Source organism: Ictalurus punctatus, chromosome 12 (assembly GCF_001660625.3).
Source record: "Ictalurus punctatus breed USDA103 chromosome 12, Coco_2.0, whole genome shotgun sequence".
Classification (NCBI taxonomy): domain Eukaryota; kingdom Metazoa; phylum Chordata; class Actinopteri; order Siluriformes; family Ictaluridae; genus Ictalurus; species Ictalurus punctatus.
The window spans coordinates 12,911,688-12,929,220 of NC_030427.2; the positions used below are offsets into that span (position 1 = coordinate 12,911,688).

The window sequence follows — 17,533 nt, forward strand, 5'->3', positions numbered from 1 at the left end:
CATCGATTTTCCGTACCGCTCATCCTACACAGGCTCATGGGGGAACCTGGAGCCTATCCCTTGAACTCGGGGTACAAGGTGGGGGACAACCCATCGCAGGGCACAATCACACACACACTCACACACACTCACACACATGTCTTGGGGGGGGGGGGGGGGGGGGGGGGGGGGGACGGGACTGGAGTACCCAGAGGAAACCCCTGAAGCACGGGGAGAACATGTAAACTCAATGCACACAGGGTGCAGGTGGGATTCGAACCCACAACCCTGTTGCTGCTTAAAATCTCCAGAGTCCACAGGACTTGGGTTTTTCTCTGTGTAGGTCCTCCCCAGGTTTGCATGGGTTCCCTCTGGGTTCTTCAGTTTCGTCCCGCTGTGCAAAAACATGGATACCTATTGGCTGCACTAAATTGCCCCTAGGTGTGAACGAACGAGTGCACAGTGTCCTGTGACGGCTCCGGGATGCCCAGCGTTCCCAGGAATCCACCATGACCCCTGACCAGGAAACTGAAAGCGAACGAACAGAAGAATCGGTTCCATCACATCAGTCCGTGGCATCGATTCTGCCAGAAGAACCATGTTTGAGAACTATGGTACTAGAAGAGGTTCTGATGGACGGGGAGGATGGGGACGGTGTCCTCCTGTCACGCCCCGGTGCATTGTGGTCCGTCAGCATCTCCTCTGTGCTCCTCACGGGGGCGCAAGCTCCATCTTTCCATCCCAAAGCCCAGAGTGATGCATACACACACATACACACACAGCAAAAGGCAGTTGATGGGGGAAGCTTTTTATTTTTATTTTTAAAGGGACAGAGCCGAATTGCAGCGAGCCACAAGCGGATTTTTTGTCTTCATCCTGTACCTGTCCGGAACTTCAGGCGGAACCGGGAGGATGTGTCGGAGACCTGTTTGGGAGAGAAAAACAGCATTATTCAGGGAGGAATTAAAAAAATGAGCCTCTCGTCAATTCTCTTCTCCTCTCAGCTGCACTAGCGTTAGCTTTAGCATTGGCGTTAGCATTAGCGCTTTAGCATTAGCGGCCCCCTCTCTTCATTTTGGCCCTGGTTTTGAGACATTTCTCTGGTTCCCAGTTGTTTTAAATCGGCCAGCTTCGACTGAAACACCTGGCGGCTTGTGTTGGGGTTTGTTATGCAGGGCTACATGTCTCTCAGCGACGGGATAATAATACGGTATGTATATACTGGAAGCTAAGTTGTTTTTGTTGTGTTGAATATTCGTGGGGTTTTTTTCCTCTCTCTCTCTCTCTCTCTCTCTCTCTCTCGGGTCAGGCCACCCAAGCTAGCTATCTGGCTAACAGTTAGTTAGCATAATGACTGTTAGCCAGCGAGGCTAAGCAGCAGTTTTTTTGTGTGTTTGTTTGTTTGTTTGTTAATTTTTGTTTATTTATTTCTAGCTCCTCTTGTCGGTCTCGACTTGATTTTCTGTCCATCACAAATCTTTTTTGTTTTATTTTTATTTTTATTTATTTTTAATTCCCCTTCTGTGTCAAATCCTTCCAGAAAAAGATCCTGTTTTTGGTGTTAAATAAATCTCATCGTTGCCCAGCCATCTTTTCTTAAGAGCTGATACACTTCTTTAAAGCGAGTTTATTTTATTTTTTGTATTATTGTTGTTGTTATTTATTTAGAATATAATGTTAGCTGAGGTTGGGTTTGGATAACTGAGCTAGCTTGAAAGGAAAGGTTTAGCTTGTCGTACAGGAGCTCTATGTACAGTATCAATCACTCACACTCATCATTATGTGAAAGACATTTTCCTTAGTAATGTCAACCACTTGGGTTTTGTGTTTGTTCTGAATCTTTTTCTGGATGTTTCTTCTCCTTCTTTTTCTTTGAAGGTCCACACTCTATATCAACGTGTGTGTGTGTGTATATATATATATATATATATATATATATATATATATATATATATATATAAAATGATAGTTGGCGGGGGGGAGAAAACCTAATAACGGTGCTGCACTTATCACTACTAGTGTTTCAGAGAGAAATCAATCACCAACAAGGCAGCCAGCTGGGGTCTAGTCTCAAATCACACAGCCTACACACTGAGCACTTTTCCAAGATACACTTTATACGCTGACTGACACGATACAACGACTTCTACAGTCATGAGGTAGATATAATTGCATCCTCTTGGACAGAAATATTCTCGCTGGCATGGTACCACGAAGAGGACATCTTTTGTACCTTCATGTACGTATTATAGCGTACCCAGAAAATAACGTAGGGTCCGTCATTAGGAAGGATCACTCGCTGACCACAGTGTCACACCGATGACGAGGGAAAACTCCTTTTATTCCTGAGAGTGCAGGGATATATGCGTTCAACCACGCTGTATACACTGACTACCAAGATAGGCATATTTCAGATCTATTACCAACCTGTTGTTGTTGGCGGAAAATGTCGTTTCTGCTTGGATACTCTGCGGGACCGTATCGTCTACCCCCCTTGCCGAATAGGCCGCTCCGGACTCGCTCACGAGCTTCTGTTAACGGCTGAAGATCCTCCTCGTTGCCAATGGAAATTGAAGTCCAGTGTCTCTGAGGCGTTTTTTAACGGACTGTGATGGTTTCAACTCCTCTAGGACTCTTTTATCCAGGATGAACTTTAAACTTTTGCTGACGTGGTGCCGTCAAGTTCATTCCTCTTAATTTGTTCGTCTTAAGCAACCGCTTTATGGACATGGATCTGGAGTCTGTCCTGGGTTTACACCCTGTATGAGATGCCAGTCCATCTCACACACACACATTGACAATTCAAGAGTAGATAGTACACATTCTGTGATTTTGCGAGGATACAAAGGGAACCCATATGTGTGTGGAAACGCCACACAGAGAGTAACCCCATGGAGCTCAGGATGGAACCGGCGCTTTTCCACCGCACGGTTTGACTCAACTCTGCTTGCTTTTTGGGAACTTTCCTCCATGGATAGTACCTGGTACTTTTTTAATACCAGCTCAGTTATGGTTCTGAGCGAGCCGAGTCGAGCCGATACTAAATGTGAGCCACGCACTGAGGGAGTAGGGAATTCTCCTTAATGAGTGGTTTTATATCGTGCCTGAATAAGTGTCATTTAATACATACTTTGCGAATGGTAATATTCTATTAATTGAAAATGATGCATCATTTATCTCATTATGGATAAAATTACAACGAAGGTTTCTGTCTTAGATCTCACTTGTTATTGATTTCTAAACAGGCGTTTATCGAAGTCACTCCTTTCAGGGCTGAATCTAACTTAGTCATATCGAGCACTACGTAGGGTCCAGAACGCTGTTTTTTACATCCTTAATAGGGTCCGTGTTGAGTGAGTAGGAAAGGCATTTGGAATACGGCCTGACCGTGTATCTGTACAGGGCTTCAATAATACAGCATTATTCCTGCGTGAAGGCGAGTGGAAGATGGCACCTACGTTGAGACGGCACTAAAATGCAGTGCAAAAGCAAGCTCAGAAAAGTGGCGTTTGTGGTGGCGATGCTACCCTTCGTATACCCTGTAGTACATATTCAGGCCTCACTGATCACTGATGTACCTTTTACAGCTAATTAAAGGTACACCTTGTAAAAGATTTGGTGTGAAAGGGTTACCCTTGATGGTACCACACCAGCGACAAGCAAAAGTACAGTTTAGTGCCTTGATCTCTGAGAGCGTCATGGTTATGTGCCACATTTTGTTTTTTGATGTTGATGACTTGAGGATCTTGTTTTTAAACACCAGATCAATGTTATATACAGAAAAATGTTAAATACACACTTATAACCTTAAGTAATCTTTGAATGACGTTAGGTTTCCAGACATATATCTGTTAAGTAATGATGCCAGAAGATATCAGTAGTAATTATGATTGCTTCACGATCGCGTGAACGAAATTGCTTTGACGATGTCCGCGTGGTCGTCACAGTAAGAATTCCATGTGTATTACTACACACGCTGATCTGTTTTGTCAAGCGCTTGTTGTAGGGCTTCACCAGTCATGCTTGATCATTAGTGGGTCACATGACCGCAACGTATATAGACTTTACCTGTGCGAGGAACTCAATAACTTCCTAAAACTATAGAAGTATCACTTCTTTGACATGTCTCTTTACACACTGGCCGTTTTTGTAAATGAATTGTTCTGCATTTTAAACTCGAATGCTATTCTGTTTCGGTGTGAGATGATCGGAAAGGGCAAGCACTTCATGGAAAAGTTACTAACATGACTGATTTGGATGAGACAAAAGTCCCAGAGATACATTGATGACAGTTACATTACCCCGCCTTCACGTGTAAAACGAGTCTAGAACGAATACGGCGCTAGTCTCTTTCCTAACTTTCATCTGAAAAAAGTGAACATGGTGCGCACTCAAAAATGATTTACGGTACAGCTTCCCAAATAAAAGATGCGTACTAAAGATACAGACCATGTGATTCCTGATTGAACCACCCCAGCAACAAGGACAAGTAGTTTGTTACCTTTACTTCTGAAAGTGCAGGTATCAAAAAAAATAATAATAAATTCATCAACTTTGCCTTACAGTGAACTTGTGACCTTTGTTGAATCCATTTCCTTTGCAGTTCTGATTAAAGAAAAAGGATTGAGCTAGAACTGCTGGGGGCACAGTGGCTTTAGGGGCTTCCTCCTGGTACTCTGGTTTCCTCCCCCAGTCCACTGATTGGTATCTCTAAATTGAAGATTTAGTGTGGTTTGTGTGATTGTGCCCTGCAAAGGGTTGTCACCCCTTCCAGGACGTCCCATGCCTGGTGCCCCGCTATCCCTTTTACAGGCTCCCTGCGACCCTGTGTAGGATAAGTATCGATAAATGGATATCAAAACGACAGATAAGGCTATAAATGAGTCTCCGTTAACAAATATTTCTGTGCTCACGATGTCATACTTTTTAATATCGTTTCATGAAGTACAGTTAGGTGTGTACATCCCCTACTGTTATTCTCTCAAGCATATTTGAAGCACAGCTGTAGGCTTTCCCATTGAGAATAACCCTTGGACGTGTTAACTGGTTGATGATTAGGTGTAATCTATGCTATTACTGCTCAGAAGTAATCAGCAGGCATGAAAGAATATATTGTAGAAGCATTGCAGTTGGTGGTTTTCTTCATTTCGAGGTTACACCACTGTTTAAAGTTAGTAGTAAACATGTAGAGAACGATGTTCTGTATGGAAAAGCTGGTAAATGTTTTCCACGAACTTCCGGTTGACATTGTAACTATTGTGCACTAACTACCTTTACCGGTACCACCCCGACGTTGATTATTTTCCAATATCAGGACGTCCCGGAGTGTTTTATTCCTCTTAAACCACACCAATTTTCAATTAAAGACCGACATGTTGTTTTTATCCGGTTACGGTTCCTGTTATCACATGCGGTTTAAAAGCACCAACCTGGATTTCTTCTCTCTTACAGTTAATAATACAAAAAATGCAGCTTGTCTTGATACCATGATCACGTAAAGCACTCCACCGTGAAGACATTCCTCGTGTTGGGAAACTCTGTCACAGTTTTACTGACTGAAAGAAAGCGCTGACACTGGAGACTCCTTCCCTCAGTCCCCTTACAGAATACTGGACCGTAGCGAAGATTACATAATTTTTTTTTTTTTTTTTTTTTTTTTTAATCTGTTTGTCGAGCGCCAGCCATACCACGTCCTTGTGAATTAGCTGTTGCTATAGAAACCATAAGGCATTAGAAGAAAAGCATTAATATATATTTAATCTGTGATTTGTTTTGCAGTAGCTGCAGGAGCTGCTGTTGTAGAAAATGAATCAGCACCACCTGACCAATCAAGAATTCAGCAGCACCTCGAGATGATGTTTTCTTTAATGCGTTTTTTATGTATATACACAGACACAGACACACATACACACGCACTGTAAACGTTTTCTTTTTCGATCTAGCCACGTGGATATTATTAATTTATCTGGCTGAAGGTGGACGCTGCTTGTCCCTCTATTTGTTTTTGTTTTTTTACTCGGATGCCTTTGTTGTTTGATGCTTTTTGTTTGAATCACGTTTCGGATATGAAGAAGCGTCAAAACGTGGCACTCCAAATCCTGTACTTGCATTAAGCCTGTGTTGTAGGCGGTTAGTAGAAGACAGTGAAGTGATAAATGTGGCCTTGGCTCTGCCTCTGTTCCACACAGGCCACTTGTGAGTCAGCAACAGAGACCTGGATTAACCGGTGACACATGGTAGACCTCATACTCAAGGCTAACAAACACACACACACAAACACACAGTTAGCCTTGGGCTTATATTTAATCAAACGTTGTGTTGTTGTTTTTTGTGTGTAAAGATCTAGACTATGTATACTATACAGGTTATTGTATAATTGTAATATTAGTAAGGAATAAAACCCTTTGGAGTGTGCTGTTATCCTCAAAGCAGCGTTACTGTGGATTATTTTCCTGTATCAGCCCACCCCAAAGTGTTTTATTGCTCTTCTTATACCATAGCAATTTACCAACAATCACGTCATGCTTTGGAACCTTTTATAATCGTCTTCAGTTACGTTGCATCAGCTACAAGCAGTCTTTCTCTTACCAGCCTCTCTCTTTTTCGTTCTCTTGAAGGTGATAAGATTTTTTTTTAAACGCAGCTTGTCGTGTTACAGATAAACCAGAAACTTACTGACCGTTATAAAGCGCAGGCGCTGGAGACTCCTTCCAGAAATGTGATTTTCTACTTTTTACTTGTTAAAATAGCAGCACATTATTAAATCCATTTCATTATTTTCCCTATTTAGAGATTGTTCCTCCATGTTGAACGTTACTAAAATTGTTACTACAGAAATCATAACGTATTAGAACGAGCGCATTCGTATAAACAGCTGTTTTCAGAGCTGCTTTTCTAGAAAATCAGTCAACACTTTGACGTTTCACCAATCGGATCCTATTATTATTATTATCCAATTATCCCATTATTATTATCCAATTGACCAATCAGATCCAAGAATTCGAGATCTCTGTGCTAGACCTCAGCAGAGAAGTAAACTTGGAATATTCTGAATAACGTTAACGTTTTCCACCTCATTGCGTTCGAGTTAGGGATGTGCGATATGGACTTAAAACTATATTACAATATTCCCCGGTATTTATTGCGATAGCGGTATCAGTGGCGATATAAATATAGTACCATTCACCACTGTTTTTGGATACAAGTGACTGCTGCATGCAGTCTTGAGAGCCTCAGAAACACAAACATTGATCTAAAAGTAAAACTGATTTTCTGTAACCTAACCAGTTCCAGATTGTAGAGGTAGCTCCTCGTTTAGCGATAAACTCATGTTTATGTGAGCTGCGAAGGGGTCACAGACCGTCGCACACAGAAATACGTCATCGACTAGCCTTTTTCGTTATTATCGCGGGAAGACTAATTCTTATTGTGGGGAGAATTTCTGCCGGTATATCGCAAACAGTATCCCCCATCCCTAGTGTTGCGCATACAAAGTGGGTGGAAAAACAGACCCCTCCATGTTCGTATTTTGTTCACTATAAGCTAGCCAGCTACCTGTGATGAGTGATGTGTATTTTCCAGGGCTGCACGATTATGGCCAAAATGATCATCCTGATTATTTTTGATCAATATTGAGATCTCAATTATTTATCACGATTATTCGTTGATTTTAGTGACAACATATTTTTATTGCTAACTCATATTCTAAAATGCTAACTCTGTTTTGGGGTTTTGGCATTACAAAATGACGTCATCCCTGCGCCACTCTATGGTGATTGGCTGTAAGTGTAGGAAGCGCTTGATTTGATCTGTAGCGGAGCTTTCTATTAGCTGAGGACGAACTTTAAACGTTAATATCGCAGTTGATCATGTTCATTTAATTGTGGGCAGTCAAAATCGTAATCGCGATCGATATTCCATTAATTGTGCAACCCTAGTATTTCCCTCCTTAAATCAATACACTGTATAGTCGTAGTGTAGCGAATGCGTTTGTATGACTTGACTATGAATGATCTAAAGGAAAAACTTAGGAGCAGATAATTTAAAGTTAAGAGTGCTGCTTTGTTGACTGATGATGCTGTGAGCAGCCATGTTGAGTTGACGGGACCATCCCAAGCGCTGAGTTGAGCGGGCATTTTCTTTCTGGGCTTTTTTAAATTACAATTTGCGCCCTTTTGTTGACTTAAGCATTAGACACCTTCTCATAACAAGCTTACACCCTCTATAAAGAAAGACTGGTTTAGTAATACTATAACTTCAGAATCAAATCAAGCCCCATGTTTGACTTTGTAAAGTAGGTTATACAGCTATTCAGTACACACGAGGCATCTTCTCTGGTCATCCTTCTACTGAGTGAAACTTTCCTCCATGTTTCTGTGGGACCATTGTGGACTACTAATGGGCCAAGCATTGTCAGGGAGTGAATTCACTTGGCATGAAGTACCATTCCCATTATACATCCTAATGCAACACATTCTCATATCGTTGTCAACAAATGTTCAAGCATATACAGGTAGCGATCAGACAAAGCAACATGTTCACTCAGATTGGTTAATTTGATGGAAAAATATATCACAACATTAGATGATGTTTGTATGATGCGCTAAAGTACGTCATGATCTATAGGTGCTAGCAAAGCAGTAGTGTTGCATTTCACTTAGATTCTAGTTGTATTTAATGTCTATATAAAAATATATGTAAAATACTGAAAAGGAAATATGTTAACATATTGCTCTCCCACTATTTGTGATATCTCAGAAAATTGTGTGACATTGTATATCACAATTAGTATTACGTCATCTTATACCATAGCTCTGTTCAGTGCAATGAAATATTTGCATAGCACTTTTAAGAATGGACATTGATTCAAAGTAGCTCTACAGAAATATAAACATACATCTGAAAACATACATGGAAATTGTAGGCTTTTTTTTTTGTGACATATTTGGACAAGCATCTTTGTAACTGTGCCTATTAATAAAGTTGATATACTTAAACAAAGCCACAAGGAAAATGAGCTTTTTCAATCATTTATTCTACAGAAATATCAACAGATGTTATCTTCTGTGGAAAAAGTAAGTACACACTTGGCCTCAGAAGGTAGTATTGTCCCTGTTAGCAGAAATAACTTCTTGTAGGCCTGTCAACTGTCCACCAGGCTTGTTGGAATTTTTGACCATTCCTCCATGCAATTTTCCTTCTGTTAGCATGATGTCTGAGGGTTTTTTTTTTAATGTACTGCCTGTTTCAAATCCCCACACATTTCAATGGGTTTCAAATCTGGGCTTTGACTAGTCCATTCCATAACCATCCATTTCTTCTTTTTGATCCATTCATTGGTGGATTTGCTAGTGTGCCTAGGATTGTTATCCCGTTGAAAGGTCCACTTTTAGACAGATGGCCTCACTTTCAGACAGATGGCCTCACATTACCTTCAACCACTCTTTGGTATGATGCAGAATTCATAGTTAAATCAATGAATGCAAGATGTCCAGTCCCTGAGGCAGCAAAGCAACCCCAAACCATAACATTTCCACCACTGTGCTTCACAGTTGGTATGAGGTGCTTCTCCTGAAAAGCTGTCTTTGGTCTGTGCCAAACATGTCTGCTGTTACTGTGGCCAAACTACTATATCTTTTGATTCTTCTGTCCAGAGCACATTATTAAAATATGCTTGGTCTTTGCCTATATGCTTATTGGCAAACTGTAGTCCCCATGCAGGTCACATTTGTGCAATCTCTTTCTGATTGTAGAAGCATGTACTTTGACACCACCAGTTGCAAGACTTCCTAGCAGATCCTGTTAGGAAATTTTGGGGTTCTTGGGGACTTCTTTTGCATGAGACAGTGTGCTCTTGAATTTGCTGGGACGGCCAGTGTTGGACAAATTGGCAGTCGTTTGAAATCTGTGCCATTTGTAGATGATTTTCTGGAATGATGTATTTCAAATAATTTGAAGATTTTTTTTAAAAAATCCCTTGCCAGACTCCTAGGCATTCACAACAGGATCTGCCTTACAGAACTCTTTAAATCATGATGGCATGATGACACCACACACCTCAATAGCAAAGCGAACTCTAGGTATGAGGGAGGTATAAATAAGACTGTAAGCCCCAATCTTAAACACCTGATTCTAATTTTATGTATTTGAAGGTGTGATAAATGTAAGGATGTACTTACTTGTTCCATGTGACTGGTCTGTTTTTATTGTTAATCTAAATTGTGAAAATTTCTACAAAATGTCAATTTTATGTGTCATTTGATAGTGTATCACCTTTTATTAATAGGCACTGTTTCTAAGAGGATCAGATGTTTGCTTGTCCAAATGTGTGTGGTAAAAAAAATTAAAAAATTCATGGGGTGTACTTATTTTTTCACATGACTTTAAATCTCAAATGTATGACATTTCACAGTGGAAATTTCTCACTGTTGAATTCTCGACTCTTGATTGAGTCAGAACTGGTCGATTCGTTTTCTATACCAGCATCTCTGACAGTATTTCCGGCTGCAAGACAAATCACAGGTTTAATATCAATGTACGAGTTTGAGACTTGTAGGGAAGGAGTCTCCAGTGTCAGCACTTTGCAATAGTCAGAGATAAAGCTGCAACTTTACGTTACGTTTTCTGCCACATTGAGCTTTTCGGTTCCATAGTAACATGACAAGCTGCCTTGTGTTTTTGGGCCATTGTAAATTATTAATGTAAATGATAACAGGAGCTTATAACTTGTAGGGAGTTCCACAACATGGAACTATAAGTGGATAATAAATCTAGTATATTAATCTATTAGTCTATTAATCACTGGATTCAAATTTTTAATTATTGGCAACTTGCTGTGGTATTGCTGTGGTATTAGAGGAATTAAAGAGTTCATGGACATCTTCCAGTGTTTCTCACACCATGTTGGATAAAGTACAGTCAGTCCACTGCAGTTTTGATGACTGTAATGGTAATAGCGTGCCTGCTTCATGGGAATGATGATCGTACTCATTGCGAAGGATCTACGGCTGCATTTTTACCTTGTCAGGGTAGGATTTGCTTGACCAGTCGGTCATGGAAAGCTGATAGAGCAGACATGAGGACTATGGCGTTAGTGAGAAAGAAGAGGCAACAGCTGGCAGAGGAAAACAGCAGGTAAACGAGTCGGAAGGAATTTATCCGTTTCTCAGAAGAGCAGCACAGCCGAAGCAGCCTGATAACTTGTCAGATAATACGCCAGTTGCTATCAAGCAGCGGTTGTCAACTGGCACACCACAGGCTGCAGACCCAGCATTTAAGCAGACCGAATATTTGCAAAAAAAAAATACCATAGCAGAGCTGATGAATATTTAAAAAGGACTGGCTATGTACCAGCGATACTAGTTTTCTAAACGTGAAGCGTCATGGCTTTATGTAAGTTATTAAGCTGAAGCAGCTCATGAGACCTACAGAGACTAGCTACAGGGCTAGAGACATTAGTTCTGAGAGGGCAGAGTTTTCACAGACTTGTATAGATTTTTCATTTTATTTACCCTCCCTGGTCTGTTAAGGAAACTGATGACATGGCTTGGTTTGAAAAGAAAAAAAGAAAAGTCAATGACGAAAATGGAATGTTTAAAGATGATTTGATGGATAAGTATGTGTCGTATAAAATGGTTGCCTGTTCAGAGTTCGTGGTGTTAGTCTAGAGTTGTAAACAAAACACAACCACTTTGAATTGTTTTATTTATATTCATGAGTTAATCACTTTTTACATTCAAAACTAGGGTGCATCGCAGCTCCGTAGTTCAGTAGTCAGGGCGCTGATCCGGGAGGGCTATCTCAATTGCAAAAGAAAAAAAGTTTAAGTAAGTGGACACCTGACCATCACACCCATATGTGGTTCTTCCCCAAACTGTTCCCACAAAAAGTCGGAACTATACCATTGTATAGAATGTCTTTAATATGCTGTGGTATTACAATTTTCCCTCCACTGGAACTAAGAGGCCCAAACCTGTTCCAGCATGACAATGCCTTTGTGCACAAAGCAAGCTAAGTTAAGGTTGGAAGAAGGTGAAAGAACTCAAGTGTCCTGCACAGAGACCTGACCCCCACAACCCCACTGAACACCTTTTGGGATGAACTGGAACACCGACTGCACCCCAGACCTCCTCACCAACATCAGTGCCTGATCTCATTAAGGCCATGGGTACACCAAGCGTTTTTATCCAGTTGAAAACGCCAGACGCGCTTCTGAAAACACCCTGCTGGGGGCATTTGAGAGCTCTTTAGCAGCACTGCGTTGTATTATGTTCAGCTGAGATGCTTTGGTTGCTATGATACGGAATATCCTCAGAAGTAATGTTACTAGTATCTGATTTCGCGGATTGTTTTATCAGTAATTACTGAATATAAAAATGTTGGCACAAGGTAAAGTAATTGGTCTAGCCCTTGCTTTGGATGAAGGGAAGGCTGAAGCACTTAGAAAGATGTGGGTTGATGTCTATGTGGGTTATTGGAATATTGTGGGCGGTTGTTCGGTTGGTGTGGTATTTGTCCCGCCCCTCCTCCACTGTGATTGGACGGCTGGGTGAAAAGTGACAAGCGTTTTACCCAATGTTGAATATTTTTCCTCTGCAAACAACTGGGGGGGGAAATACGCTGGCCTCAGGAAAAAACACTTTGGTGGACACATAGCGTAATGCCCTTGTAGCTGAATGAACACAAATCCCCACAGCCACGCTACAAAATCTAGTGGAAAAGCTTCTCAGAAATGTGGAGCTTATTACACCAGCAAAGAAGAGACTAAATCTGGAATGAGATGTTCAACAAGGACATATGGGTGTGATGGTCAGGTGTCCACAAACTTTTGGCCATATAATTTAGTGTGAAACTTTAATCAATTTGGCTAAGATCGCAATTTTTCTTTCCGAAAGTTTAAAGGAGACCAGCAAATAGTAACAGCTGGTTATAGAATTAGTTATGACGAAGGTTTCTGTTTTGCTTCTGAGCACGAATCTGCCATTTGTGGATGAAAATCCTTCTTGATCAACTCCCTGCATTTAGTCGTCGTTTGTTTAGTAATGAAGAAATAAATAGTCACTATATAACATTTGTTTAGGACAAATTTTTCCTGCTCAGTGCAAGTGTCAAGTGAGTTTGAGATCATGTGGTACAACATCCATGCTCATTCGGTTCAAGCTCAGTGAATCACGATGAATATTGACACATTCTAGTACAAATGCTGCAGGATCGGTACTGTTCTCAAATCAAATTACATTGAGAAATGGATCGAGATTGTGATTTTGATAGACTTGTTGGTTGAAGAAGAGAAATATACCCTTAATTCATTGACTAGGATCAACAGAAAACAGGCTTTGCGTACATTCTTAATCAATCGTCAGTACGTAGTGCTCAGAAGAGAAATGGACTATGTTTTTAGAGTCCATTTTTAAATCCATTTCCTCTCAACAGCTGTGTTTAGACTAATGCCTTTGAATTATTTTATGTTTTGTACTCTTCAGTCTGCTTTGTCATAGAGACATGAAGGATCAGTCCGGTTCCACAAGTACACACATTAGCCAGCAGCTGAGAACAATAGCAACTACGCATCAGAGAGGACTCAGTTAGTCAGCGTATTAAGGCTGTGTTTATTTTATGTGTCTAGTATTAGATATTCTCCAACCAACTATCACATAGATCTACATCAAGCTTTACCTCTATTCTGTCAGGAAGTACAAGGCATACAGTCACCTGAGAATATATTTTATAGCAAAAAGAACTGCATTGTGGTCTAGCTTTGAGGAAGAAAAAAAAAACATGCTCCCACATATCACACACAAATCCAGCCAACATCGGCACAACGCCATATTGGATCACTGTTGATGCCTATTATTAATATTCTACTTTATAGAGCTTCAGACAAGTTGGAATATTTTTCAGTCACCGATTAAAGTGAGTCGTGTGTACTGGGTAAAACGTACCCAAAAGGGAAGTAAGTTGTATCTATGAAACACAGAGTAATCTCTTTATCAAATAACGAGTGTGGAGATTAAATAATTACCAAGAGACGGTAGTGGTGTCCAGAACCAACGGGCTTAAATCACACTATAGTCAGTCCCTCCGGGATTTTGCGATCGCAGAAATTAATGCAAAATCAAGCAAACGCCGCAATATTCAAAGGAGCTTGGAATTTTCCAAATTACACAACATTCAGTCAAAGCCCTCTTCAATTCACATGCGTCGAACATGAGTACAGCTAAAAGGTCTCTTCTCCAACAAACATCACTCTGAATAACCGTGCAAAACAATTGCAGTTTTCCCAATTAAAGTAGTTTTGTGCAAAAAAAAAAAAAAGGTTAACGTTCGCAAGTTGTATCGCAAATTTTGAAAAAAGCCAAATCAAGCATTTTGGCCGCAACAATCAGGAAAAACCCAGCGAAATCCTGTACAGACCGGTTATACTTACAGGTGGCTACAAAGGCATATGATGGAAAATAATTTTTGCCGCCATCTTCCTAATTAGCAAACAAGGTTGTTGTGACTTAAAGTTTTAAGAGAAAACAACCTGTAACATCATTGTATCAACTAGTGTAGCGCATGTAACCTACAGGTTCTGCATTGGCAGAAATGGCTCGACTTGAGATTAGAGTTGCGCAAGATCATGAATGTTTGATACTTTATCAGTACTCCAACATGATAAACAATTCAGTTTCTAACATTTGATACTTTCAGTGCTTCAAATTGGCCAACACCAATCTGATATAATTTTACCTATAGAACATATACCTGTATACTTGCATATACCTCTAGCTAATATGTCTCAGATGGTGCAGAGATGTGCTCAGTGATTCCAGCGGCAAGTGTGTGGCTAAAACAAAAAGCAAGTTTCAAGCCTTCAACTTGTAGAAAAGACTCTTTCAAAGAGAGGAGTTTGGACATATTTTTCTTACTGTGTTCATGAAGACAAATGGCTACAGTGCTATTTGCCGTGCGCCACAGTAAATCCCAACATGACGTAACAGCCTACACTTTTGAATGACCGTGATAAAATACCGTGTTAAAAATGGAGATGGGTGTTTAAACAACCGAGACATTTCTTTCCTTAGGAATTGATGTTGAACGACGCGTGAAATGTGCACGCATCGTTCAACAGCATAAATTCCTAAGCTGGCCTTTACTCATCATTTGAGGCACACTATTTTTAGGGTCATAATGGTGCCGTTTGGGGTTGTACAGTATGCTGGGTGTTTTTGTGCATGATTTCTGGGTAAACATCACGCTCAGACTTGCTCTTAAGTCCTGGTTAATTCATCATAACTTCTGAGCTCTGTGTTTATATTAAATAAAAACTATAATTTAGCTCTAATAGACATCATTAGGTGTGGGTGGTCCAAAGAGTGGCTCCTGTGTTTTGGGGTTTGGGGGCGTGGCTGTGTTTACACTGTATACAGGCATGTGGTGTTGAAGAAAGCACAAGAAGCGAAACCAGTTTATATTGCAGACCGCTGCTATAAGCAACTCGGATTTGAACAGAAACACACCATTCAGTATACTGAGAAGCTTTACTTGTCTTTTTGTTATTTTATAACATCTGTAAAAGCCGTAGGTTCCTTAGTTCTGCTAGTTAGAAGCTAAAACGTCCTCTGTGAACCGTCAAAGGGACAGTACTCTCCTGCAGACCTGGCTAAATTTTTAGTTTTGATTTCTGTTTATATGTTGCCATTTCTTGCTTTTGAGTGTATATTTCCATTTAAAATAAAGTGGATGCGAATCGGCTCTATATTAAGGCAAATTATCGTTCATGTTAAAGCTGGGCTGTTTAATTTTGCACTGAGGTATGTGACGAGTACAAAGATTCATACCTTCTTATACCCTCCTGTTTGGTCCCGCTCTACTGTATTAGTCATGCACAACAGGAAATACAGAGCAAGGATGATTCACCCAGTGCTGAAATGTATGCGGTGTGGAGGGTGCACTCCTCTCTCCATAACAAAGCTCTGTCAGAACTGAAGGATTCAGAGTGATAAGAGATGCTTTCTCCTTTTCCCCACAAATGCTGTTTCTGTTGCTCAGCCCCTTTAATGATTTTAACAGTCCAGTCCTCACAGCTATTTTTTTTTAACCATTACAAAGAAGTTTCAAAAACTGTTTAAGTATTCTAACCTATTTTTTTCCTTCTTTCTTTCTTACAGTAATCATGCAAATCATACTGGCTCTAACGTGTTGGCCAAGCGTGTGATGGGATTTTTCCGTTTAAACTGATCAGCCTGAAAGAAAATGAGAATCATCCACTTCCGGAAGGAGCAGTCTTGTGACCTGGAGAGTCATCTCTTGCTGTGCTGAATGTGCGTGCTGCACGGTGGCTGCAGTGCGCTTGCACTGTAATCATGCATTTTTTACTCTAAGGTGCTTTTTGTTTTGCATATGTAGCCCAGGAACTTCATCACAACTCTCATGGCTCTGATTGGTCAGAGACCGACATGGGAATCCCCATCTACATTTAGTAGCAGCTCGATGAGGCTCACCAGAGGCGTGGTCTCGCTGTGAGCCTGCCTCACGTGCACCCAGCCCCGGACACATTTCGCCACAGCCAACTTCTTTAGAGGAAAGTTGTAGCGCTCTGTCCTCCCGTTTCCGAGAGACACGATGACAAGTAGTGTTGGGACAGTGAAGAACCTGTGATCTCTCCAGCGGAGTCAAGCGCTAACCCAGAAAAATGAATGGAGGAAAGGAGAGTGAGAGAGGGGAGGGGGAGGGGCAGCCTGCGCCTACCCAGGTGCCTATTGGCTGGCAGCGAAAATTGGAGTCCGCTGGGGTCATCTATATCAGGTAAAGGATGTATATGGGTGTTAACATTCATAAATACTTTTATATGAGCCATGATGCTTAGTCCTAGATCAGTGAATGCTTCATTTTTTGTATGGCACAAATGTAGCACTAATGAATTGTCTCACAGTCCCAGTGGATCAGTGCTGTCCAGCCTTGAACAGGTGAAGTCCTACCTACTCACGGATGGCACCTGTAAGTGTGGCCTGGAGTGTCCACTCATCCTCCCCAAGGTCAGTCGTCATCTTATCCTCACCTCATACCCATTTCATTTGTAAAACTTTAATGAATTTACATTACCTCAGGAAATAAGTAGGTCAGTGAATTAATATGCAAAGTCATAGCGAAAGTACACTTTGATAGTAATGTATGACCACAGGCAAGGCCAAGCCGTTTTAATAACCACTGCTTCCTTAGGTGTTTAATTTCGATCCCGGGGCCACTGTCAAACAGAGGACTGCAGAGGATGTGAAGGCTGATGAGGATGTCACAAAGCTTTGCATCCACAAGAGAAAGCTCATAGCTGTAGCCACTCTGCACAAAAGTATGGAGTTACCGCACCCCTCCCTAACGCTGACTGGTCCCAGTGGAGGCACAAGTATGATGTGTTCATTTTCTCGTGTTTTGAATGAGATTGTGCTTAAAATGTTATGTGCTAAATGTTTCGAAGCCATACTTTTGACCTGTGTAATTCTTGACTAAGTACAGCTCCAGCTTCTTAAAATTATATTTTTTCTTTTTCATTCTCTGGATTTAACGGCTATTTTGT

At 40.9% G+C, this 17,533-nt stretch overlaps 1 protein-coding gene across 3 annotated transcripts in view; it reads left to right on the plus strand.

Annotated features, from left to right (window-relative positions):
- Positions 1 to 714: 714 nt before the first annotated feature.
- Positions 715 to 17,533, plus strand: part of LOC108272701 (methyl-CpG-binding domain protein 5) — a 39,687-nt gene continuing 22,868 nt past the window's right edge. For 2 of the 3 annotated variants that reach the window (XM_047159065.2, XM_053684554.1), the window contains exons 1-4: positions 715 to 1,189; positions 16,131 to 16,767; positions 16,895 to 16,997; positions 17,182 to 17,362. In XM_047159065.2, the coding sequence (XP_047015021.2) occupies positions 16,655 to 16,767; positions 16,895 to 16,997; positions 17,182 to 17,362 (397 nt within the window). In that variant the 5' untranslated portion in view covers positions 715 to 1,189; positions 16,131 to 16,654. The remainder of the gene's footprint in view (positions 1,190 to 16,130; positions 16,768 to 16,894; positions 16,998 to 17,181; positions 17,363 to 17,533) is intronic. The other variant, XM_017481327.3, reaches the window with a different exon arrangement.